The sequence below is a fragment of the Coregonus clupeaformis genome, chromosome 5 (genome assembly GCF_020615455.1).
Source record: "Coregonus clupeaformis isolate EN_2021a chromosome 5, ASM2061545v1, whole genome shotgun sequence".
In the NCBI taxonomy this organism is placed as follows: domain Eukaryota; kingdom Metazoa; phylum Chordata; class Actinopteri; order Salmoniformes; family Salmonidae; genus Coregonus; species Coregonus clupeaformis.
The window spans coordinates 10,578,521-10,603,953 of NC_059196.1; the positions used below are offsets into that span (position 1 = coordinate 10,578,521).

General features: G+C 45.9%; 1 protein-coding gene across 1 annotated transcript in view; it reads left to right on the forward strand.

The window, feature by feature from the left end:
* The window catches only part of LOC121560503 (signal-induced proliferation-associated 1-like protein 3), a 101,667-nt gene that overhangs the window by 53,972 nt on the left and 22,262 nt on the right, over positions 1–25,433 (forward strand). The window contains exons 3-11 of the mRNA XM_041873457.2: positions 5,407–7,088; positions 10,158–10,288; positions 12,332–12,520; positions 12,707–12,881; positions 13,327–13,430; positions 18,438–18,595; positions 18,690–19,272; positions 19,629–19,727; positions 19,855–20,030. Of these exons, the coding sequence (XP_041729391.1) occupies positions 5,636–7,088; positions 10,158–10,288; positions 12,332–12,520; positions 12,707–12,881; positions 13,327–13,430; positions 18,438–18,595; positions 18,690–19,272; positions 19,629–19,727; positions 19,855–20,030 (3,068 nt within the window). The 5' untranslated portion in view covers positions 5,407–5,635. The remainder of the gene's footprint in view (positions 1–5,406; positions 7,089–10,157; positions 10,289–12,331; positions 12,521–12,706; positions 12,882–13,326; positions 13,431–18,437; positions 18,596–18,689; positions 19,273–19,628; positions 19,728–19,854; positions 20,031–25,433) is intronic.

Below are 25,433 nucleotides of genomic sequence, written 5' to 3' on the forward strand. Positions count from 1 at the left end.
ATAGCATATCACGGCCAACGCGCCGGATGAGGAAAGACTTTGTGCCGTAGCAGCAGGATCAGAGCAGGACCCTTGGAATCGCCTGTATTTCCCCAAAACAAAGACATGATACATTTGTGTGGTCGTCTGGTGCTCAACTGACAGTTTTTTTTTTTTTTTTCACTGTGAATGAGTTTTGTACATGGTGTGTATATGTGTGTAATGCTGTCTTATGCCAAAAGTGATTCACAGAGGATTGTGCAGAACGTACACAAGTTTCATTCACTCTCTGCCTTGTGAGATGTAACGCTCAATATTATAATAGAATGATGAATAGAAACTGTGCGGAAAGGATTACGATCCTCACAAAACATCATTTTCCTCATACCAGTAGCTAACATCATTAAACAATGTCAGACTGGGAAATTGCCTGGATCATAAGCTTACTGGAAACAGATGTCGGGACGGAATGAGAAGAAGGATTGACGGATCATAAGCCTGAATGGCGAGATACAGAAACAGGGATAAAGCTAAAGAAACCGATAGGGATGGAGCGATGAAGGAGAGGAGAGAGAGTTTGAGCGGGGAAGAGACTGAATAAAATGGAGATAGATTAGCCTAGGTATAGAGGGACACAGAAAGGAGAGAGTAAAACAGAGAGATAGTTGAGAGGAGAAGACCCTGAATAAAGTAGTGGTATATTAAGAGTCTAAGGAGGCTTTTTATAGCGACAGGGCAGTGGTGTGAAGCCTGATTCTTTGTGACTGTCATATTAAGGCGATTCATTGTGGTTCAGTGAACACGTTCCTGCTCTCTTCCTCCTCGCTGTCTCTCGACTCGTCGCTCTCTCCCGCTTTCATTTTCCCTCCCCCCCAGCGTTCTACTGTTCTGTCGCTTTACATTCTCTCCCCCTCTCCTCAATTTTCTATTAATCCTTCCCCTCCTTAGCTGTGTATGAAGTAGCCTAGTTGTCTGCATCCTCGTTTGTTTCTCTCTGAAGACATGGCGAGGGAGGGTGAGAATGGACAGAAGGATGGTAGAGAGTAGTGTTGGGCGATATTACGATAGTATCTGATATCGAAGATGATTGACAGTCGTCGTCGATGGTGACGACATCGTGATGTGACAGACTCACTATGTATAGTCGCACACCTCATGTAGCCTAACCCATAGGCCTATATGTTTTGATAAGGTTTGTATCACAACTAAAGTGGCCAAATAACTTCTTAAAATTAAGCACATTAATCCACTTTGCAACCGGTGTAGAGCCTAACTGGTATATATAGGCAGCGCTTCAGTTTCAAGTTTGGGGAAGATAATTTTCAGCGTAAAAATGAACCATTATAATAAAGCATTACATGCATAATTGCATTTGCGGTCACTTTTGAGAAGTGATTCCCTGCTAATTTATTGCATTTTGGAACATTCACGCTTATAGCCTAATGCCGTGTGCGCATTGCTGCGCTTATAATGTGAAGAAATAGCCTAATAGTTTATCAATATTTTAAGCTAAACGTTCTGATCTGTTGCATCAGCCTCATTGCTTGTAAAAGTGTTTTTTAAATGTACAGTGGTTGTATTAATTTGGGATCTATCGCATCCCACAACTGTCCCAGAGTATGTTTGGAATATTTATTTCTCGCACAGAAGGACAAGTTGACCAATAGAATAGGTCAAGTTTTGTACTCTGGGGGATAGGCTAGTGCTTTTGCTGTTCGTTAGGCCTACACATCTTGTTGGTTGACGGAAAGTAGGCTAAAGGTGGACAGTTTTTCCTACCATCAATATGTGCCTCGTAATTCGAAACGAGGGACGCGCGCAGTTGCGTCCCCGACATGTCCGTCTTCACTTGTAGCCTGCTAGCTGAGGTGCCTGTGACGGGCATTGGCTAATAAGAATTGAGATATCTGAGAGAGCCATGTGAGTGAGAGGTGCTTCGGAGCACGGCAGCCGGGAGAAGGGAATTATAATTATTATATTCAGCCCAAGGGCACAACGGACACTTTGGCCGCAAAAGGCATGGATTTTTTAGAGGGCGTTACGGCCAAACGAGGGGGATGCTGCTGGGAAATTTTAGGCCTGGTGAGAATATTATCAAGTGCTTGTCAAATTGTGAATGAGAGACTGAAGTGTTTGCAGCCTGCACAAGAAACAAATCAGAGCTCATGCCTTTCATGCAACTTTTTTCAAATCATCATTAGTCTCATCATGCAGCCTTAGAATGTATTACAAATCAAAACATATAGCACAACGTTTGTATCAAAACTAAAGTTGCATAAATAACTCTAAATTAAGCATATAGGAGGACCTGTTTCTTTGTTAACCGCTCAACACAGAATAGCCGCATAGGTGCACTTCCTTGGGAATCGTTTGGAGAAAATATCCTTTCTATTTTATTCAGTTATGTTCAATTGTATTCTTCATACTATAAAATAATTTTTATATTTAATGCTACGGAATTCTAAGCAAATATTGTCTGCTAACTGAACTAGTGTAGCCCACAGCCATATGGCATAGCCATATCAGGGCCTAACATAAAGACAACTCAGAGTATGCTATTCTGTTCTTCTGAAATAGAGTACATTTTCTTCATATCATAAAATGTATGCGCACATGACTGTAAGTCGCTTTGGATAAAAGCGTCTGCTAAATGGCATATTATTATTATTATTACTATTATTATTATTATATCATGTTTCTTTAGACCTGTCTAAAATAATGGAATTATTTTCATGGTGTAGGCTATATTAAATGGATTTATTAGACTTTTTAATGTGTAGATGTTCCAAAGATCTGCATCAGTGGCTTGTAGGCTATGCGTGGAAGCCAGGAGAACGTGTTTATGTTAATTAACGGTCAATTACACTGAGACTGGCAGTTATTTGCTTGACAATCACCGGCTGCAAGCAGGATGAGGGGACTTTGACCCACTTAAGATACATGTTTACTGGGCTCTCATTTTTGATGACTTATCTAAAGCCTTTGATAGAGTTATAGCCCCAGACCCATTGATCGCTCTGTTTGGTACAGTTGATGGGAATAACCAGGAAGGGACAGCTGTCTCTCTATTGTACTCTATTAGCCAAAAGGCTCATATTGCAATTTTGGAAATTGGAGACTGTACCTACCTTTGAAATGTGGTTTAAGGGATTTATATGTAATGCATATAGAAGATTTGATTCAATACCTCCAATAGAAGTCCAATGTTTTACAAAATCTGGCAGCCAATACTGGATAAATGGTGTAGTCTCGCTTCATAACTGGGTTGATGCTCTGCTGCTACTCTGTGCTGTACTCCACTCAATATTTATTTTTGTCTTAACTACACTGCTTGTAATGACTATATGCTGTATTCTTATAATATGTACCACCTAATAGGATTTTTGTATGTGTGAGTTAAGTTTTGTTTTGTCCTCTAAATTTGCCATCCCATTCAACAGTACAATGAATGTCAGTGTTTGTTTTTCTGTCTTTTTAAATGTATTTTTTATTGGAAAATAATAAACATATTATAAAAAATAATAAAAATAAAAGACAATCACCGGCTGACAAAATGTAATGGCCGCCACAGCCCTAGGAAGGACGGCTGTATCTTTGTAGTGACTGGGTGTATTGATACACCATCCAAAGTGTAATTAATAACTTCACCATGCTCAAAGGGATATTCAATGTCTGCCCTTCTTTGCGAGGCATTGGAAAACTTCCCTGGTCTTTGTGGTTGAATCTGTGTTTGAAATTCACTGAGGGACCTTACAGATAATTGTATGTGTGGAGTACAGAGATGAGGTAGTCATTCAAAAATCATGTTAAACACTATTATTGCACACAGTGAATCCATGCAACTTATGTGACTTGTTAAGCCCATCTTTACTTCTGAACTTATTTAGGTTTGCCATAACAAAGGTGTTGAATAGTTATTGACACAAGATATTTCTGCTTTTCATTTTTTATTAATTTGTAAAAGAAGAACAAAATAAAATACATAATTCCACTTTGACATTATATGCTATTGTGTGTCGGCCAGTGACAAAACAATATAATTTTAATCAATTTTAAATTCAGGCTGTAACACAACAAAATGTGGAAAAAGTCAAGTGGTGTGAATACTTTCTGAAGGCGCTGTATATTTATCATTGCCCTGGGCTAAGTGCCAGCTGAGAGAAGTAAAATGAGAAAGATTACACTGCAGCAGCAACCTGTGTGTGTGAATATCCAGTCAGATTATATCTATTCTTTATGATCAACATCCAAGTGCTGTTTAGCTAGGATTTTAATTTGGAGTTATGAAACTTGATAGTGCGTGTGTATTGCTGCTGAAATATGACAATAGTATGATAATAACCCTGCTTGTCATGCATTCTGAAGATTAGTTTCAACAGGAGAAATCCTCTGTCAAATCCCCTCACCCCTCTCACTCTCTCTCTCTCTCTCAATTTCAATTTCAATTTAAGGGCTTTATTGGCATGGGAAACGTGTGTTAACATTGCCAAAGCAAGTGAAGTAGATAGTAAACAAAAGTGAAATAAACAATAAATATTAACAGGAAACATTACACTCAGAAGTTTCAAAAGAATAAAGACATTTCAAATGTCATATTATGTATATATACAGTGTTGTAACAACGTGCAAATAGTTAAAGTACAAATGGGAAAATAAATAAACATAAATATGGGTTGTATTTACAATGGTGTTTGTTCTTCACTGGTTGCCCTTTTCTTGTGGCAACAGGTCACAAATCTTGCAGCTGTGATGGCACACTGTGGTTTTTCACCCAGTAGATAAGGGAGTTTATCAAAATTGGGTTTGTTTTCGAATTCTTTGTGGATCGCTGTAATCTGAGGGAAATATGTGTCTCTAATATGGTCATACATTTGGCAGGAGGTTAGGAAGTGCAGCTCAGTTTCCACCTCATTTTGTGGGCAGTGTGCACATAGCCTGTCTTCTCTTGAGAGCCAGGTCTGCCTACGGCGGCCTTTCTCAATAGCAAGGCTATGCTCACTGAGTCTGTACATAGTCAAAGCTTTCCTTAAGTTTGGGTCAGTCACAGTGGTCAGGTATTCTGCCACTGTGTACTCTCTGTTTAGGGCCAAATAGCATTCTAGTTTGCTCTGTTTTTTTGTTAATTCTTTCCAATGTGTCAAGTAATTCTCTTTTTGTTTTCTCATGATTTGGTTGGGTCTAATTGTGTTGTTGTTGTTGTTGTAATCTTTCTCTCTCTCTCTCATATCCTCCTTCTCTCTTCCTTAATCACTCTCTCACACTCTAGTACAGATGAGTTGCTATAGTCACAGTTTTCGTGATGTCATTTCATTGAGTAGAAGGTGAATCTGGGTCAGTGTGCATATTCAGAAACAGTGTATTACTGTATGCTTGTTGTTTTATTGTGGTCGTCAACATATCAATGTGTGTGTTTTGTCTCCTTCCCAGATCAGCCCAGAGCCTGAGAGAAGAGAAGACTGCCTACTGTGTAACTGGGCCTATGACCAGCAGTGTCCTGCTCTCCCATTGAAAGCGATGTTTGTGGGAGGTGGAGGCCGCAGCATCAGCAGAGTGTGTGTGGGGCCCCTCTCCCTCTCCCCTACCCCCCACCCTGGCCTGGGATGCCAGCTCCCTGCCCCCCTGCCTGCTGTCCTGCCCTGAGCTCAACTGGGGCGCCATGAACACCTACAAAGATAGAGGGGTCACCTGCACCTCCTCAGACCTGCTGGAGAGGGGCGGAGGGGGAGGATCCCTCCTCACACAACATGCCGCCTTCCACCTCACCCCCAACGGCCACCCTGCCCCCTCCTCTGATCCAGCCACCCAATCCCGTGTCTCCGTTCCCAAGATGGGCGTCCGCGCCCGAATTGCTGAGTGGCCGCCACGCCATGCGCAATCCAGGGAGTCGCTCCTGGAGAACGGGCAAGGCGGTAATCACCACGGAGATGACACTTCCACGACGACCTCCTCCGTTTCTTTCCCCATCTCGGAGGTCGGGCTGGTGCGGGGAGGAGTGGCTCGTTTACCAAGGCGACGCACTAAGGACGTGGAGTTCCGTGGTGGGTACGGGGGGGAAAGAGGATCTCCTGTAGGCCTGCGTGCCTTCCCCCCGTTACGGCAGCGCTCCAACAGCGAGGTGACTCTGAGCGAGCAGGATGAGAACGAGGTGGAAGGTCGTGGAGGTGCTAATCTGTTCCGGGAGTACGGCAGCACCTCCTCCATCGACGTGCAGGGCATCCCCGAGCAGAGCTTCTTTGACATGCTCAGCCAGTTCCACCAGGAGAGGCCCGACCAGCGCAGCACTGCCCCCGTACGCCTACTGCACACCCCCAACTCCCCTCCCTCTGCACCCGTCCCCACAGGCCACTCCCCCACCCCCATATCCCGGGGGGAGGATGGAGGGATGGGATGGTCAGAGAACAGGTTGAGGAATAAGAGCGGGGGGACAGAGTCGTCTCTGGGGACGTCCTCTCTGTTCCGGAAGCTCCGCAGCTCCAGCAGAGGGGAGCTGGACAGAGGGGAGGCGGGGGAGGACGGGGGAGGCCGTAACTCTACAGATACCCCCTACAAAACCTGGGTGTGCCCCAAGAGCTTTGTCCACTACGACGCCCAGAGTGTCCTGTTTGACCTACATGAGGCGGCTGCTCAGCGCACCTACGTAGCCAAGCGGAGGAACACTGCCACCGGGGCATCGGCGGCCTCAGTCTCCCTGGCTGTGTCACGTTCCTCAACTCTGAGTGGGTTGGACGCTACCTACTCCAGCGTTGAGGACCTGACGCTAGGCCTCGACCCCACCGCGCCCACACCCTCCCTGGGCATGGACACTCTGGACGGCCCCCCCGGAGGCCCCAGCTCCAGTCCTCTCCTCCTCAGCTGCCCCCACTTCCGCAACGAGACGGGGGGCAATGGGGAGCGCAACGTCAGTTTCCTGAGCTCCTCGGCTGAGCAGGGAGGGGAGGGGGGTGCGGGTGACATGGTGAGGGGCACCCTTCGGCGTAGTAACGCCAGTGTGTCGGTGGTGGAGGTTCCCATAGAGCAGCAGGTCACCAGAATGGATAGACTGAAACTCTATAGCATAGAGCACGTGGATCTGGGGGCGCGGTACTACCGAGACTACTTCCACGGGAAAGGTAAGAACTGATCTGATCTTACCACTCAATACAGCCTACCGATCCTACCTAACTTTTACTACTTTTACTTTTACAATTCACAAAAGTCTAACATATCACTAGTGTTTCCACTGGCAGTACTCTCTCCTCCTCCATCCAGCTGTCTGTGTACGGTCAGCCAACCTGGCGGTCCCATAGGATAACATGTACCTGCCTCTGTCTGTTGGCAAACTGAGCTCATAGCTCTGAGAAGAATTAGCTTAATCACTCACACACACTGTGACCTTTCTGCCTCTGCACATTAATCCTGACACTCGTTGTCTCTTCCTATTAAACCCCCCCGATCCTACAGAACAGCTGTGTGTGTGGTGTGTGTGCTCCCAGCATCACCTCTCTAGACCCTGGAAAAATAGATAGCTGCCCCCAAGGACAGAATAATCGACTAAGCGCCTAATTAGAGACAGATGTTGTCAGGGTTTGTGACGCCTGCAACCACAGAGATGAAGGTTACCGCTCCAAAAATACTGCTTCCTGTCCCCCTGAACGCTGTGTGGAACATGAGACTGCTCCGGTGCTGTAACTGTAATGCCCTGCGTGCATGTCAAAAAGCCTCAACCAAAAAGCTGACATTTATACTGCAAGAAAAGCTGGAATGCTAAACAGGGCTGAGCCTCTTCAATTATGCAGGGATGAAACAAGTTGAAAACGAAGTTCTTCCATGAGTTTCTTCCTCCTCCACTCACAAATAGGAGAAGTCGCTCTCAGTTTGAGGAGTAAGCTGTTAATGAATCATATGGAAATGTTTATAGCCTTTTACTTTAGGAATGTGTCTTATCAGAGATATCCACTTATTCATCAAACTTTAGATAAGCAGATAGGCTACTCAGTATTCAGTGTGTCACACAGTTATAATAAAATGTCCTGTGGAATGTTCTGTTTATGAAACCAACATTTCTGGCTAGGATAGGCCTATATCATGCAAAGCAATATGGCTAGTACGTCAAAGCAAGCGATTGTATTGTCGTGGATTAAATAACAAATATACAGTGGGGAAAAAAAGTATTTAGTCAGCCACCAATTGTGCAAGTTCTCCCACTTAAAAAGATGAGAGGCCTGTAATTTTCATCATAGGTACACATCAACTATGACAGACAAAATGAGGAAAAACAATCCAGAAAAACACATTGTAGGATTTTTAATGAATTTATTTGCAAATTATGGTGGAAAATAAGTATTTGGTCAATAACAAAAGTTTCTCAATACTTTGTTATATACCCTTTGTTGGCAATGACACAGGTCAAACGTTTTCTGTAAGTCTTCACAAGGTTTTCACACACTGTTGCTGGTATTTTGGCCCATTCCTCCATGCAGATCTCCTCTAGAGCAGTGATGTTTTGGGGCTGTCGCTGGGCAACACGGACTTTCAACTCCCTCCAAAGATTTTCTATGGGGTTGAGATCTGGAGACTGGCTAGGCCACTCCAGGACCTTGAAATCGTTCGTTGCCCGGGCGGTGTGTTTGGGATCATTGTCATGCTGAAAGACCCAGCCACGTTTCATCTTCAATGCCCTTGCTGATGGAAGGAGGTTTTCACTCAAAATCTCACGATACATGGCCCCATTCATTCTTTCCTTTACACGGATCAGTCGTCCTGGTCCCTTTGCAGAAAAACATCCCCAAAGCATGATGTTTCCACCCCCATGCTTCACAGTAGGTATGGTGTTCTTTGGATGCAACTCAGCATTCTTTGTCCTCCAAACACGACGAGTTAAGTTTTTACCAAAAAGTTCTATTTTGGTTTCATCTGACCATATGACATTCTCCCAATCCTCTTCTGGATCATCCAAATGCACTCTAGCAAACTTCAGACGGGCCTGGACATGTACTGGCTTAAGCAGGGGGACACGTCTGGCACTGCAGGATTTGAGTCCCTGGCGGCGTAGTGTGTTACTGATGGTAGGCTTTGTTACTTTGGTCCCAGCTCTCTGCAGGTCAACCACCCCCGTGTGGTTCTGGGATTTTTGCTCACCGTTCTTGTGATCATTTTGACCCCACAGGGTGAGATCTTGCATGGAGCCCCAGATCGAGGGAGATTATCAGTGGTCTTGTATGTCTTCCATTTCCTAATAATTGCTCCCACAGTTGATTTCTTCAAACCAAGCTGCTTACCTATTGCAGATTCAGTCTTCCCAGCCTGGTGCAGGTCTACAATTTTGTTTCTGGTGTCCTTTGACAGCTCTTTGGTCTTGGCCGTAGTGGAGTTTGGAGTGTGACTGTTTGAGGTTGTGGACAGGTATCTTTTATACTGATAACAAGTTCAAACAGGTGCCATTAATACAGGTAACGAGTGGAGGACAGAGGAGCATCTTAAAGAAGAAGTTACAGGTCTGTGAGAGCCATAAATCTTGCTTGTTTGTAGCTGACCAAATACTTATTTTCCACCATAATTTGCAAATAAATTCATAAAAAATCCTACAATGTGATTTTCTGGAGAAAAAAAATCTCAATTTGTCTGTCATAGTTGACGTGTACCTATGATGAAAATTACTGGCCTCTCTCATCTTTTTAAGTGGGAGAACTTGCACAATTGGTGGCTGACTAAATACTGTTTTTCCCCACTGTAATTGAGTTTGGTCATTTGTAGATTCTTATTGTGCTCTCTACTCTACCTCTCTCAAGGTTACTCAAGCATGTGACTTCATCTGAAAAAGTAGAATCTGTTCCGAGCAAGCCGTGCCGCCACACCACAGGCTCAGCTGTACAATCTTTCTGTCATTTGTAGCTCTAATCAATGTCCTCAGGTTGCTTGATGAGCTGATTAATTAAACGTGTAATTGAACATGTATTGAAACCACATACATACAAGCGCTGTTATCTCACTACTCTTCAATGTAGCATCTCTTCTCTTTCCCTCCTCCGCTCTGAGCCTGTTCTCTCTCTCCATCTCCTTTTACTCAACCCCATACTTTCCCTCCTCCATTTTTCCATGTCCAAAGGCTGTTATTACAAAGATCAATACACGTGTTTAACAGTACCAAAGGCATGTTCAGACATGTTGTGAATACACTCTCTCCCTGTGTGTCACTGCAGAGCACTCAAACTACTTTGGGACGGACGAGAAGCTGGGTCCGGTTGCTGTGAGTATCCACAGGGAGAAACTGGATGACACTAAAGACCTGAAGGACCAGTACCAGTACCGCATCATCGCCAGAACCAGTGAGGTACTAACCCACCCCCACCTCCCACTCCCTGCCTACACACAGCTAGAGGGAACACCGAGTAGGCTGAATACTGACGCTGACAAATGTGTGTGTGTTAGTGGTTAAGAGCGTTGTGCCAGTAATCGAACGGTCGCTGGTTCTAATCCCCGAGCCGACTAGGTGAGAAATCTGCCGATGTGCCCTTGAGCAAGGCACTTAACCCTAATTGCTCATGTAAGTCGCTCTGGATAAGAGCGTCTGCTAAATGATGTAAATGTAAATGTTGTTTGAGTAGGCAGAGTGTGCTTGAGACATAGTGTGTGTGGGAGTGTGCGTTTTTGGACGCTGTTATTTATGCCTGGACTGGACCTCAGTGAGTCCCCACGGCCCATGTTGTCTACACACACACTACCCTCTCCCTCCACACCTTCCCCTCACGCTCTTACCAATCCCTCCGTTCTCTGCCAGTGGAAATTTCCACCTGACCAGGCCCTGCTCAGAACAGCCAAACACTGCCCCGGCACTGGTAAGCCTCCCTCCACTAATACCCCAGCTAGTGATGGGTCAAACCTCTTCATTCAAGCGAAGATGTAGCCTGACAACTCACGCTAAATTATTCCGTTGCTCTGTCGTTCGCTACATACTTTAGTTTGAGACTGCCATCATTGAAGTTGTTTGTGGTGAAGAGGGGCGTTGTACAAAACAAAGTCGTCAGCGATTGGATCGTCTCTAACCAATCAAGAGTATCAAAGCCAATGACACATTTTCAAACCGCCGCTTTACCCATGTGTGTTCTGGCAATCCAGGCCACGATGTTTAGGGCTCTCGAGTCCACATTTACCTGGCACTACCTTTCCTGCGCACACAGGTTCTCTCATACTCTGAGACTGATTGACAGATTGACTTCCACTGCACAAATAGCTAGCCTAATAGACTGTGTGTACATAGCAGTTCTGCTTGCTACCTGTCTAGTACATGTGCTTTCCAATAGTGACCAGTGAGTCCTGTGGCTGTGCCCCTTTGGTTGGCTGCTGCCCTCCCTCTTGTTGTTTTTAGCTGGATTACATGGCTGCCTGGCCTCATCACCTTAGCCCCTGTGGAACAATGGGCCGCTCCGCCGCCTGTGTCTACAGAGCTCAGCTCACACAGACACTCCACTCAGGCCTGCCCTTGGTTCCCACAGAGAGAGAGAACGGTACAACGCTCACAACCCCTCCTCCTCCTCTCAACCCCCCCCCCTTCCCATACTTTCTCATTGAAGTCTGAACGATGCTGACGCAGCATGCTGTAACCACACGACACACACTTACTCACTCAATCACACAAATCCACGTGCACACACACACATTCTTACACACACCCCACAGATGCCCCAGATTGGCGCAGTCGGTCACTGCTTGACACCAACATAGGGTTTCCCACCCTGCCTCTCGGGGAGAGATGGAGTGGAGGCACTTGTCAGAGGTTAGCGGTCACCGGGGGAAACACGGTATGAATAGTTACACGACAGGTTATTGGCAACTATTGGCTCTGCATCTGAAAAAGGACTTATAAAGTCCAGTGTCAGAGTAGATCTATATTGTGCCAGAAGGCAATCTGATTAGCTGGAATTTAACCTGCACTGTTTAGGTGTTTCTTTTCCCCCACGCCAAACCCTCGACTTCGTTAAGGTGAAGCACTCTCACGCCCCGTCTAGCTCTTCAGCAGTGTGTTGCAGTTTTAATGAAGCACGGTGCCGTGGTCTCTGAGTACACTGAATAAAATACAACTCTCTCAGCGCCTGAGATTATTATAGCCCCGCTGTCTGGAAACACCCCAAGTACAGGTCTCCACTCTAGGGATCACTCCGGTGCACGGCACTATGGGAAGTAAGAAGCTTTTAAAGATTGCAGATATGCACCTACTGAAGACATTTGTCCTATTTCTCAATGTCTCAAAAAAAAACTCCCAGAGACATAGATGGAAGAAAGTTCTCTGCATGTCAATGGACAATAAAGTTCATCTTATCTCCTTTGTGTGTGTGTTTTACATCTCTAATGATTCCCATGTCCTCTTTGTGTCTAGCTGGTGACGTTGCGGGGGTCCATCCTGGAGGATGCAGTGGCCTCCACGGGGAGGCACGGCACGGTGCGCGGTCTCCCCCTGAAGGAGGTGCTGGAGCAGGTGGTCCCGGAGCTCAGTGTGTCCTGCCTGCGCCTGGCTCTCAGCACGCCCAAGGTCACCGAGCAGCTCCTCAAACTGGACGAACAGGGGGTGAGTCCGCGGGCCGTGGTCTCAGCCACAAGTTATATGACATCTCTGTGTGTCTGTCTTTTATCACCTCTGATATCACCATCTATAGCTACAGTCATAAACACTAGATAGGTGTGTCTCTGTTTGAGCCAGGGTGCGGCAGCCGTGTGTGAAGGCGGTCTAATATTTGTTTCTTCTCCGATTTAGCTGAGTCAGAAGCACAAGGTGGGGGTGCTGCTGTGTCGGGCAGGGCAGAGCACCGAAGAGGAGATGTATAACAACGAAGAGGCCACGCCCTGCTTCTCCGCCTTCATGGACCTGCTGGGGGAGCAGGTGTGCCTCCGAGGCTTCACCAACTACGCCGCCCAGCTGGACACCAAGAGTACGTGTCTGTGTGTGTCTGTGTGTGTGTGTGTGTGGGAGGGTGGGTAGTGTGTGTGTGTATGTATATGTGTGTGCGTCTGTGTGTGAGGGGGTGGGTAGTAGGGTTACGTTTTGTTTTTGCAGTCATAGAATGATAGACTAAAGGCCTAGGTGTGAATACTGAGTAAAATTAGTGATTCCTGTCATATGGTGCATGAATATAAAAACCCTGTTGCTACATAACTGCCTATGAAGTCAACCGTTTAGAAAAAGAGTTGGAGTTATGTGGCTTCCTAAAACAGTATTGTAATTCTCTACAGACTGGTTTTTGATGTGGTGCTTTCTTTCCATTGAGTTCATGCCCTGGTGCTGAACTGGGACTGGATCACGGAATGTTAACCGTGTGTTTGCTTGTGCGTGTGTGTGTGTGTGTGTGTTTGTTTCTCTCTCTCGGTTTCCCCCAGCTGACTCGACGGGCACCCACTCCCTGTACACCACCTACCAGGGCTATGAGGTCATGTTCCACGTCTCCACCATGCTGCCCTACATGCCCAACAACCCCCAGCAGGTGAGACCCAACACACACACACAGCCCACCCCCAACACATACCACAGCCCACCCCCAAACACCTTCATATCTCAGATTCAGAAGACACAAGGCTGACAGAGACAAAAAGGGTTAACTATTTTGCGTATGTGGTTTGTTATAGCTCTACGCTATAGTTTATCTGGCTCGGACATGGACAATTGCAGCTGCTCATGAAATAGAACTTCTCTCTGCCCCTCTCCTTCTCTTTTAGAGTGTTGTTCCTCTTCAGTTCTGTGTCTGTAGTATCTTTGTTCTCTTTGAATGGGCGTTTCAGTCCTCTCTCTCTCTTTCTCTCTCTTTTATAACTGGATCAAAGCTGGGTGGGGCTCAGTCTCTACATTTTTAGAGAGTATTTTTCGCTCTCTGCTTTAAATGAAGCTGCCTTCCTACATATCCCTCAGGGCGTTGTGTTAACGATGTGTGTGAGTGAACTGTGTCAGTTGTTAAGTTGCACGTGTATGTTTAAATCGTTTGCTCAAGTGTTTGCATGAGAACTTAATGTGGGTGAATGCACAAGGTTATTTAAACCCCACGAGTGTGCTGATATTTGTAATGTGCTGCTAAAAGTATCTATGTTCATTGAATACATGCCAACTGTTGCTAGCACGTACACTACATGACCAAAAGTATGTGGACAGTTCTTGTGCTGACATTGCTTCCAGAGGCAGCTTGGAACTCGGAAGTGAGTGTTGCAACCGAGGACAGACGATTTTTACGCGCTACCGCTTCAGCACTCGCCGGTCCCGTTCTGTGAGCTTGTGTGTCCTATCACTTCGCGGCTGAGCCGTTGTTGCTCCTAGTCGTTTCCACTTCACAATAACAGCACTTACAGTTGACCGGGGCAGCTCTAGCAGGGCAGAAATTTGACGAACTGACTTGTTGGAAAGGTGGCATCCTATGACGGTGCCACATTGAAAGTCACTGAGCTCTTCAGTAAGGCCTTTCTACTGCCAGTGTTTGTGTATGGAGATTGCATGGGTGTGTGCTCGATTTGATACACCTGTCAGCAACGAGTGTGGCTGAAATTGCAGTGTCCACATACTTTTGTATATATAGTGTATACTTGCTAATAGTTGCTAATACATACAACTGTTGCTAACAGTATGCAAACAGCAGCCTATGTATGTGAATGGGTAGGTTATGAAAACTATTTTTAAGCTATATTTACAGAGATTCCAAGGCTATCACTGTTAATGAGAATTAGTTCTCAGTTGACCAGCCTGGTTAATTAAATAATGAGTTCGATGAATAAAATATAAACGATGTATGAAGGGTTACGTCAAAGACTGTACAGTATGAAGATAGGCAGAAACTGCTTCTCCAATAGAAATACCCGGTCACACTTGAAGGCGATGTCATGGCAACATTAGCTAGCATAGGGTCGAACGGGTCGAACGGTCATGTCGTGCCGAACTGCGCATGTGCAGACCGTCAAATGAAAGGCACTCCTTCGATATAAAGTTGTTTTTTATTTGTTATTTTTTTCCGTGCCAGTTTGTCACTTCCACAAGGTTGTAGTAATGACACGTTCAGCTACTTAAGACAGTGGCTCGAATCTAGGTTTTGCCTTTAGAATTCGAGAAAATTAACAACTGAGGATATATTTTTCACTTCTCCCATTGTCTGCCAAACCCCGGTCTGGTCTGTCAAGTCTGCTTCCAGATGCATTCCCAGAAGTATCGCGATGTTGAGCCTCTGGGTTTGAAAACTCTGTGGTTAAGCCATGTGTGTACGTGTCCCTGACTGTGAACTGCTTTTATAGGAGTGTGGGTGTGTAAACGGTACAATGGGAGAGAATAGATTAATATTCAGCAGCTGACTCCATCCAGAGGCTCATAGGGAACAGCAGCAGCATTTTTACTTCTGCCATGCAACCTCTAGGTGTCAGTGTTGATCACCAATAAACCCTTACTCAGAGAGGGACGGAGAGGAGAGAGGGAGAGATGTTAGAAAGTCAGTTGGTCGAGAGAGAGAAGAGGTGACTGTGACTAAGGGAACTCATGTCTCAGGCATACAGAGCTCCAGCAGCATCCCCTAGGGTGTGTGTGTAAGCTTTATGCTGTCTTATATCATTGACACTTTCACACTGCTGCAGAAAGAGAGGGTTGGCAAGCACCGCAATAGACACAGTATGGATTCTGTCACTGTGTGACTGACATTGACACATACTCAATCAAATTCTCAATAGCTACACTCATTGTGAGAGAAATTTAGCATTACATGAAGATATGTTTGTTTGCCTCAGCAGTTCTCTCACTGCCTATATCTGCATCACAATCTCAGACCTACATCCACATAGACTGGGACCAATCTGTATCTCTCTCGCTCTGTCTCAGACCTACATCCACATAGACTGGGACCAATCTGTATCTCTCTCGCTCTGTCTCTCAGACCTACATCCGCATAGACTGGGACCAATCTGTATCTCTTGTTCTGTCTCTCAGACCTACATCCGCATAGACTGGGACCAATCTATATCTCTTGTTCTGTCTCTCAGACCTACATCCGCATAGACTGGGACCAATCTGTATCTCTTGTTCTGTCTCTCAGACCTACATCCGCATAGACTGGGACCAATCTGTATCTCTTGTTCTGTCTCTCAGACCTACATCCGCATAGACTGGGACCAATCTGTATCTCTTGTTCTGTCTCTCAGACCTACATCCGCATAGACTGGGACCAATCTGTATCTCTTGTTCTGTCTCTCAGACCTACATCCACATAGACTGGGACCAATCTGTATCTCTTGTTCTGTCTCTCAGACCTACATCCGCATAGACTGGGACCAATCTGTATCTCTTGTTCTGTCTCTCAGACCTACATCCGCATAGACTGGGACCAATCTGTATCTCTTGTTCTGTCTCTCAGACCTACATCCACATAGACTGGGACCAATCTGTATCTCTTGTTCTGTCTCTCAGACCTACATCCACATAGACTGGGACCAATCTGTATCTCTTGTTCTGTCTCTCAGATCTACATCCACATAGACTGGGACCAATCTGTATCTCTTGTTCTGTCTCTCAGATCTACATCCACATAGACTGGGACCAATCTGTATCTCTTGTTCTGTCTCTCAGATCTACATCCACATAGACTGGGACCAATCTGTATCTCTTGTTCTGTCTCTCAGATCTACATCCACATAGACTGGGACCAATCTGTATCTCTTGTTCTGTCTCTCAGATCTACATCCACATAGACTGGGACCAATCTGTATCTCTTGTTCTGTCTCTCAGACCTACATCCACATAGACTGGGACCAATCTGTATCTCTTGTTCTGTCTCTCAGATCTACATCCACATAGACTGGGACCAATCTGCATCTCTTGTTCTGTCTCTCAGACCTACATCCACATAGACTGGGACCAATCTGTATCTCTTGTTCTGTCTCTCAGATCTACATCCACATAGACTGGGACCAATCTGTATCTCTTGTTCTGTCTCTCAGACCTACATCCACATAGACTGGGACCAATCTGTATCTCTTGTTCTGTCTCTCAGATCTACATCCACATAGACTGGGACCAATCTGTATCTCTTGTTCTGTCTCTCAGACCTACATCCACATAGACTGGGACCAATCTGTATCTCTTGTTCTGTCTCTCAGATCTACATCCACATAGACTGGGACCAATCTGTATCTCTTGTTCTGTCTCTCAGACCTACATCCACATAGACTGGGACCAATCTGTATCTCTTGTTCTGTCTCTCAGATCTACATCCACATAGACTGGGACCAATCTGTATCTCTTGTTCTGTCTCTCAGACCTACATCCACATAGACTGGGACCAATCTGTATCTCTTGTTCTGTCTCTCAGACCTACATCCACATAGACTGGGACCAATCTGTATTCCTCTCGCTCTGTCTCTCAGATCTACATCCACATAGACTGGGACCAATCTGTATCTCTTGTTCTGTCTCTCAGATCTACATCCACATAGACTGGGACCAATCTGTATCTCTTGTTCTGTCTCTCAGATCTACATCCACATAGACTGGGACCAATCTGTATCTCTTGTTCTGTCTCTCAGACCTACATCCACATAGACTGGGACCAATCTGTATCTCTTGTTCTGTCTCTCAGACCTACATCCACATAGACTGGGACCAATCTGTATCTCTTGTTCTGTCTCTCAGACCTACATCCACATAGACTGGGACCAATCTGTATCTCTTGTTCTGTCTCTCAGATCTACATCCACATAGACTGGGACCAATCTGTATCTCTTGTTCTGTCTCTCAGATCTACATCCACATAGACTGGGACCAATCTGTATCTCTTGTTCTGTCTCTCAGACCTACATCCACATAGACTGGGACCAATCTGTATCTCTTGTTCTGTCTCTCAGACCTACATCCACATAGACTGGGACCAATCTGTATCTCTTGTTCTGTCTCTCAGATCTACATCCACATAGACTGGGACCAATCTGTATCTCTTGTTCTGTCTCTCAGATCTACATCCACATGGACTGGGACCAATCTGTATCTCTTGTTCTGTCTCTCAGACCTACATCCACATAGACTGGGACCAATCTGTATCTCTTGTTCTGTCTCTCAGACCTACATCCACATAGACTGGGACCAATCTGTATCTCTTGTTCTGTCTCTCAGACCTACATCCACATAGACTGGGACCAATCTGTATCTCTTGTTCTGTCTCTCAGACCTACATCCACATAGACTGGGACCAATCTGTATCTCTCTCGCTCTTTCTCTCTCGCTGACTTTTCATTACATTACATTACATTTCCTAACAATATACTGGTGCGATAGTGAGTCAAGTGAGCTCGTGTGCCAATTCTGTCTCACTCATGTTCATTTGTGTTTGTTTGGTCTCCCCGTTCACTCTCCTCTCCTCCCTCCCTCTACTTCTGTTTGTTTCTCCCTCTGCCTCACACTTGTTTCTGTCTCCCTCTTTCACTTGTTCCTTTTTGCTCTCCCTACCTCACTCCTTCCCCCTCTCCTTTTTCTCTCTCAGCTCCTGAGGAAGAGGCACATAGGGAACGACATCGTCACTATAATCTTCCAGGAGCCGGGAGCGCTGCCCTTCACCCCTCAGAACATCCGCTCCCACTTCCAGCACGTGTTCGTCATCGTCCGCGTGCACAACCCCTGCTCTGACAACACCTGCTACAGGTAGGACACACACATACTAACTTTCACCATGGCGTCCATTATGCTGTTGTTATTGGTCGATTGTTGATGGTTGTTTTTTCTCCTCTCTCCTCAGTGTGGCTGTGACGCGTATGAAGGACGTGCCTCCCTTCGGCCCACCCATCCCCAGCGGGGTGATGTTCCGCGACCCTGAAGCCTTCCGCAACTTCCTCTTGGCCAAGGTCATCAATGCAGAGAGCGCTGCGCACAAGTCTGAGAAGTTCCACACCATGGCCACGCGCACGCGACAGGAGTACCTCAGAGACTTAGCCGAGAATTGTGTGAGCAGTACGCCGCTTGACTCCGCGGGCAAACTCAACAACCTCATCTCGCTGGCGTCGAAGAAGAGAGAGCGGGCGCGGGCGAGAGAGGGGGCAGAGTTGGGAGCGGCCGGGGCGGTGGCGTGGCGGGTGCTGGCCCAGGACTTCAGTGGCGGCGGGACGGAGATCTCCTGCGCTCTGGGCGTGTCGGCAGAGTATATCCTCCTGGCAGACTGCAACACCAAGGAAGTGGTGTTCAACTGCTTCTGCGCCGACGTGATCGGCTGGACGCCAGAGAGGCTGGCGCTGAATATCTTCTATGGGAGAGGAGACCACATCGCCGTCAGAGTCCCCGAGGGCTTTGCTCAGGACATCAGGGAGGTGGTGCAGAGGTTAAAGGTGAGCAGGCAGAGGTCACAGAGCTGGGGAAGGTTTACCAGATGTATGGTGGTGGAAGAGGCACAGGAGCAGGGAAGAGAGTTTAACAGTTTTTTTTTGTAGAAGGAATAGCCTGGGTACCACCTCCCTACATTGTTGCGTAAGACAATTAATAGTTTGTTAAAGCAGACACAGACAGGCACCCAGGCTAAGATGACTGATACTGAAACAAAAATCCATGAAAATAGCATGTTTGGCTGTTGTTGGTGTATGGCAGTATAATGATGTATTTAATGATGCATTTAAAACCACTAGCCTTTTGAAGCCCTTTTATTTGCTGAAAGCCCCTAACCTCTTCCCCCTCCCTCCCACCCCAGGCGCTGACGGTGGGCTGTGAGACAGTGGATATGACTCTGAGGAGGAACGGCCTGGGACAGCTGGGGTTCCACGTCAGTCTGGACGGCACCGTGGCTGAGGTACTTTTCCCATAATTTATAAAACATATTTTTCTATAAACTCATGTAAAATCCATAAAAAATCCAACGTAAGTTTATATTGAAAGTAAGACTATTTTTCAAATAATTTTTATTTGACGTGCTTTAGGTGGAGGAGTACGGCTTTGCCTGGCAGGCAGGGCTGAGGCAGGGCAGCCGGTTGGTGGAGATCTGCAAGGTTGCCGCGGTAACCCTGACACACGAGCAGATGATCGACCTACTGAGGACTTCAGTCACCGTTAAAGTGGTGATCATACCGCCATACGAGGAGGGAGGGCCCCGCAGGTCAGTGTGTGTGTGTGTGTGTGTGTGTTTATCTATGTGTTTGGGTGTATGTGCGTTTGAGTGTCTGTGTGTGAAAATCAATGTTTGTGTGTTAGATGTCAAAGCATCATCCTGCCTCTAAGTATGTGTGGTAGAGAGACAAGATGCACAACTCACAGCAACACCAACAGAGCTGAGAGATGCTGGCCAGACATCTCTGTTCTGAGGAGAGTTTTGAGTGGGATTGTGTGAAAGAGAGAGAGGTGAGAGGCGCATGGTCTGAACATGTGTGAATCCCTGGAGGTGGTGAAAGAGGAGAGGGAAAGAAAGAGACGGATAGAACAAACTAGAATCAATCAAGAACTAACAAACAATCTAACAATCAATAGAATGAATACACAATTTCCTTTCAAGCTTTCTTATTTCCCATCTCTCGGTCTGTCCATCAAGGCCTGTGTTTTTCACGTCCATCTCCCTCAGCCTCACTCTTTATCTCTCTCTCTTGCGATCTCCCCTTCCCCCATCTCTTTTTTGGCTCCGTTCCTCTCAACCTTTCTTCTGAGTATGGGCCTTGAGTACAGTGCGATAATGAGGCTCTGTTAAATACTGTGGGGTTGAATGTTACTGAGATTAATACGCACTGAGTACACATAATATGACTAGTCTCTACTCGATATATAGCCCAGCTTGGTTATGTCCCAAATGGCACCCTTTTCCCTATTTAGTGTACTACTTTTGACCAGGATCCATAGGGCTCTGGTTAAAAGTAGTCCACTATATAGGGAATAGGGTGCCATTTGGGATGCAGCCCGAGTGTGCTGCTCCGTAGTTGGTCACAAGTAGCAGGATGTCTGTTCTTGATTGAGTGGGGGTTCCTAAATATAGTAATTGTGCCGCCGGGGCTGTGTGATTGCACAGTGGTTGGATTTCTTTAATGTGCAAGGCAGTTTAATTGCATGACTTAAACCCCCTTTGATACACACACACACTCGTATGCGCACACACACACATGCTCACTCCACACACACTACGTAATTAGTCTTGTATTTCACTCTTTCTGTTTCTCCCTCTCTTTTTCACCCACCACCAAACCCCCCCCCCCCTCTCTCTCGATCACACTCGTTTGCTATAGTGTGCCAGGACAACAGATTGCATGAGATTAAGGCCCGGAATCTGCAGAAAGAGGGAAAATAAATAAATAAAAAGAGGCGATTAATTAAAAATGCATGCTCAGTGCGAATGAAAAGGGTAGAAAAGGAGGGAGGAGGGAGCGAGGTAGTGTGGGTACAGTAGGATACCCGGCATAGAGGAGCTTGAATGGGAAGACGTGTCTGAACACCTCTTAGGTGGGAGAAGCCAAGTGAGTGGGAGAGTGAAAGAGAAAGAACGGCCTTCACTTCTTCCTTTCCCCCTCCCTGTGTGTGCTGTGGACAGGAGAGCGATATAGAGATGCAGTAGAGAGAGAGTGTGTGTGTGTGTTTGCTCGCGGAATGTGTGTGAGAGCGAGAGCTCCAGCTGTCAGGCCGGCCATTGCGATGGAGGGTTCTCTGGAAGTGGGCACTGGTGTTTTCTCTCTCTAAGGTTGGTACTCTGGTGTGTGTGCGTCATGCGTGTTCTTATCGAGTGTCTGTATGTGTGAGGGTTGTTTCGTGACTTGACATTGGCAGTTATATTTGTGTGTTTGTGTTGGATCTAGGTTTTTCCTTCCAAGGTTGGTTAGTACTGGTATATAAGTATGAGAGTGACAGAGAGACCATAATTCTACTCATACAATGTCTCCTGGTATCTTTCGTACAGACAGAGCATGTGATGTTGCGTTGTCTCCTCTGTGTGTGTGCTCTGTTTACCTTAGCCTGCAGCGGTAGTAGTGGTGTTTGTTTGTTGTTTTCTAAAGCAGTCTAGGGCTTAGTGTGGCCAGGCCAGTGTGATTGAGCTTAATCCAGGTCAAAAAGGAGGGGACAGATCACACAGACACACATACAGAGACACACACACACAGACACACACTGGACAATCTGCTCCTGTCCAACTCCTCTTTGATTCTCTGCTCCTCCACTCCTCTCTTGTCCTCTTCTTGTCCGTTACCTAGGCTATATTCATATTTTCTTTCACTTTCTCCACTTCTCATCCCATTTCCTCCTTTTCCTTGTGCTCTAATTTATTCATTTTTCCTTTTCTTCCCTTCTCTTTACCCCCCCCTCTTTCTTTCTCCTCTCTTCCCTCCCCCTGTCCTCGTGTCTATTTTCCCTCTTCCCCTCTCACCTCTCCGCTCCCTCCCTGTTACAGTGATGTACATTGTCTGATGTCTGAGGCAGCCTTTGCTGTGGCGGTGTGATGCCTCTTTAACATCCAATAATAGACTTTACCATGAAATAGTGATGAAGGATGAAAGATGTACAGTTGAAGTCGGGAGTTTACATACACTTAGGTTGGAGTCATTAAAACTAATTTTTCAACCACTCCACAAATTTCTTGTTAACAAACTATAGTTTTAGCAAGTCGGTTAGGACATCTACTTTGTGCATGACAAAAGTAATTTTTCCAACAATTGTTTACAGACAGATTATTTCACTTATAATTCACTGTATCACAATTCCAGTGGGTCAGAAGTTTACATACACTAAGTTGACTGTGCCTTTAAACAGCTTGGAAAATTCCAGAAAATGATGTCATGGCTTTAGAAGCTTCTGATAGGCTAACTGACATAATTTGAGTCAATTGGAGGTGTACCTGTGGATGTATTTCAAGGCCTCCCTTCAAACTCAGTGCCTCTTTGCTTGACATCATGGGGAAATCAAAAGAAATCGGCCAAGACCTCAGAAAAAAGATTGTAGACCTCCACAGGTCTTGTTCATCCTTGGGAGCAATTTCCAAACGCCTGAAGGTACCACGTTCATCTGTACAAACAATAGTACGCAAGTATAAACACCATGGGACCACGCAGCCGTCATACCGCTCAGGAAGGAGACTCGTTCTGTCTGCTAGAGATGAACGTACTTAGGTGCGAAAAGTGCAAATCAATCCCAGAACAACAGCAAAGGACCTTGTGAAGATGCTGGAGGAAACAGTTACAGAAGGATCTATATCCACAGTAAAACGAGTTCTATATTGACATAACCTGAAAGGCCGCTCAGCAAGGAAGAAGCCACTGCTCCAATACCGCCATAAAAAATCCAGACTAAAGTGTGCAACTGCACATGGGGACAAAGATTGTACTTTTTGGAGAAATGTCCTCTGGTCTGATGAAACAAAAATAGAACTGTTTGGCCATAATGACCATCGTTATGTTTGGAGGAAAAAGGGGGATGCTTGCAAGCCAAAGATTACCATCCCAACTGTCAAGCACGGGGGTGGCAGCATCATGCTGTGGGGGTGCTTTGCTGCAGGAGGGACTGGTGCACTTCACAAAATAGATGGCATCATGAGGAAGGAAAATTATGTGGATATATTGAAGCAACATCTCAAGACATCAGTCAGGAAGTTAAAGCTTGGTCGTAAATGGGTCTTCCAAATGGACAATGACCCCAAGCATACTTCCAAAGTTGTGCAAAATGGCTTAAGGACAACAAAGTCAAGGTATTGGAGTGGCCATCACAAAGCCCTGACCTCAATCCTATAGAACATTTGTGGGCAGAACTGAAAAAGCGTGTGCGAGCAAGGAGGCCTACAAACCTGACTCAGTTACACCAGGTCTGTCAAGAGGAATGGGCCAAAATTCACCCAACTTATTGTGGGAAGCTTGTGGAAGGCTACCCGAAACGTTTGACCCAAGTTAAACAATTTAAAGGCAATGCTACAATATACTAATTGAGTGTATGTAAACTTCTGACCCACTGGGAATGTGATGAAAGCTGAAATAAATATTTCTCTCTACTATTATTCTGACATTTCACATTCTTAAAATAAAGTGATGATCCTAACTGACCTAAGACAGGGAATTTTTACTTGGATTAATTGTCAGGAATTGTGAAAAACTGAGTTTAAATGTATTTGGCTAAGGTGTATGTAAACTTCCGACTTCAACTGTATGTGCTGTTTCTGCTCAATGCTTTAGTGAGGATGTTGAGAGGGTAAGCCTGTCATGCTGTGCTGGCTGAAACAACAGGGATCTATTGCTATTGGTCTCTTGAGTAGAAAATGAGAAGACATCCCACTGAAACTGATGTTGGTCATTATTACGTCATTGAGGGTGTACCTTTAGGTTTGCTAGAGATTTCATGTGCATTGTATGTGGTACTGCAGTGACAACTAGAAGGGTCCAGGTCATGACTGTTTAGGGGAAGTTGAAGAAAAGCCTGATATCTCACAGGATCTAATGAAAGTATTTAACTAGTCACCTAAAACGACCATTTCCACATGCCTTGCGTGTATAAACTCAATGCAAGTTGACCCATCTAGGCTACATACACACGAATAGGCTGACAGAGAGAATCTTTATGAGATTAGAGGTTTATTCTGCCCAAATTAATACTTCAGTGACAACTGGGTGACTAAAAGGTCAAGGCTTGGATTCAATCTGTACGCATGCTCATAGAAACACATTACTCACACACTTGACCAAGGCCTCACAGTAGGGGATAGAGTCGTAATGCCGTGCAGTAGCAGAGAGAACAGTCTATGACTAGGGTGGCTGGAGTCTTTTACAATTTTTAGGGCCTTCCTCTGACACCACCTGGTATAGAGGTCCTGGATGGCAGGAAGCTTGACCCCAGTGATGTACTGGGCGGTACGCACTACCCTCTGTAGTGCCTTAAGGTCGGAGGACGAGCAGTTGCCATACCAGGCAGTGATGCAACCAGTCAGGATGCCCTCGATGGTGCAGCTGTAGAACCTTTTGAGGATCTGAGGACCCATGCCAAATATTTTCGGTCTCCTTAGGGGGAATAGGTTTTGTCGTGCCCTCTTCACGACTGTCTTGGTGTGCTTGGACCATGTTAGTTTGTTGGTGATGTGGACACATTTACATTTACATTTACGTCATTTAGCAGACGCTCTTATCCACCAAGGAACTTGAAGCTCTCAACCTGCTCCGCTACAGCCCCGTCGATGAGAATGGGGGCGTGCTCAGTCATCTGTTTTTTCCTGTACTCCACAATCATCTCCTTTGTCTTGATCACGTTGAGGGAGAGGTTGTTGTCCTGGCACCATATGGCCAAGTCTCTTACCTCCTCCCTGTAGGCTGTCTCGTCGTTGTCGGTGATCAGGCCTACCACTGTTGTGTCATCGGCAAACTTAATGACGGTGTTGGAGTCATGCCTGGCCGTGCAGTCATGAGTGAACAGGGAGTACAGGAGGGGACTGAGCACACACCCCTGAGGGGCACCGTGTTGAGGATCAGCGTGGCGGATATGTTGTTACCTACCCTTACTACCTGGGGGCGGCCCGTCAGGAAGTCCATGATCCAGTTGCAGAGGGAGGTGTTTA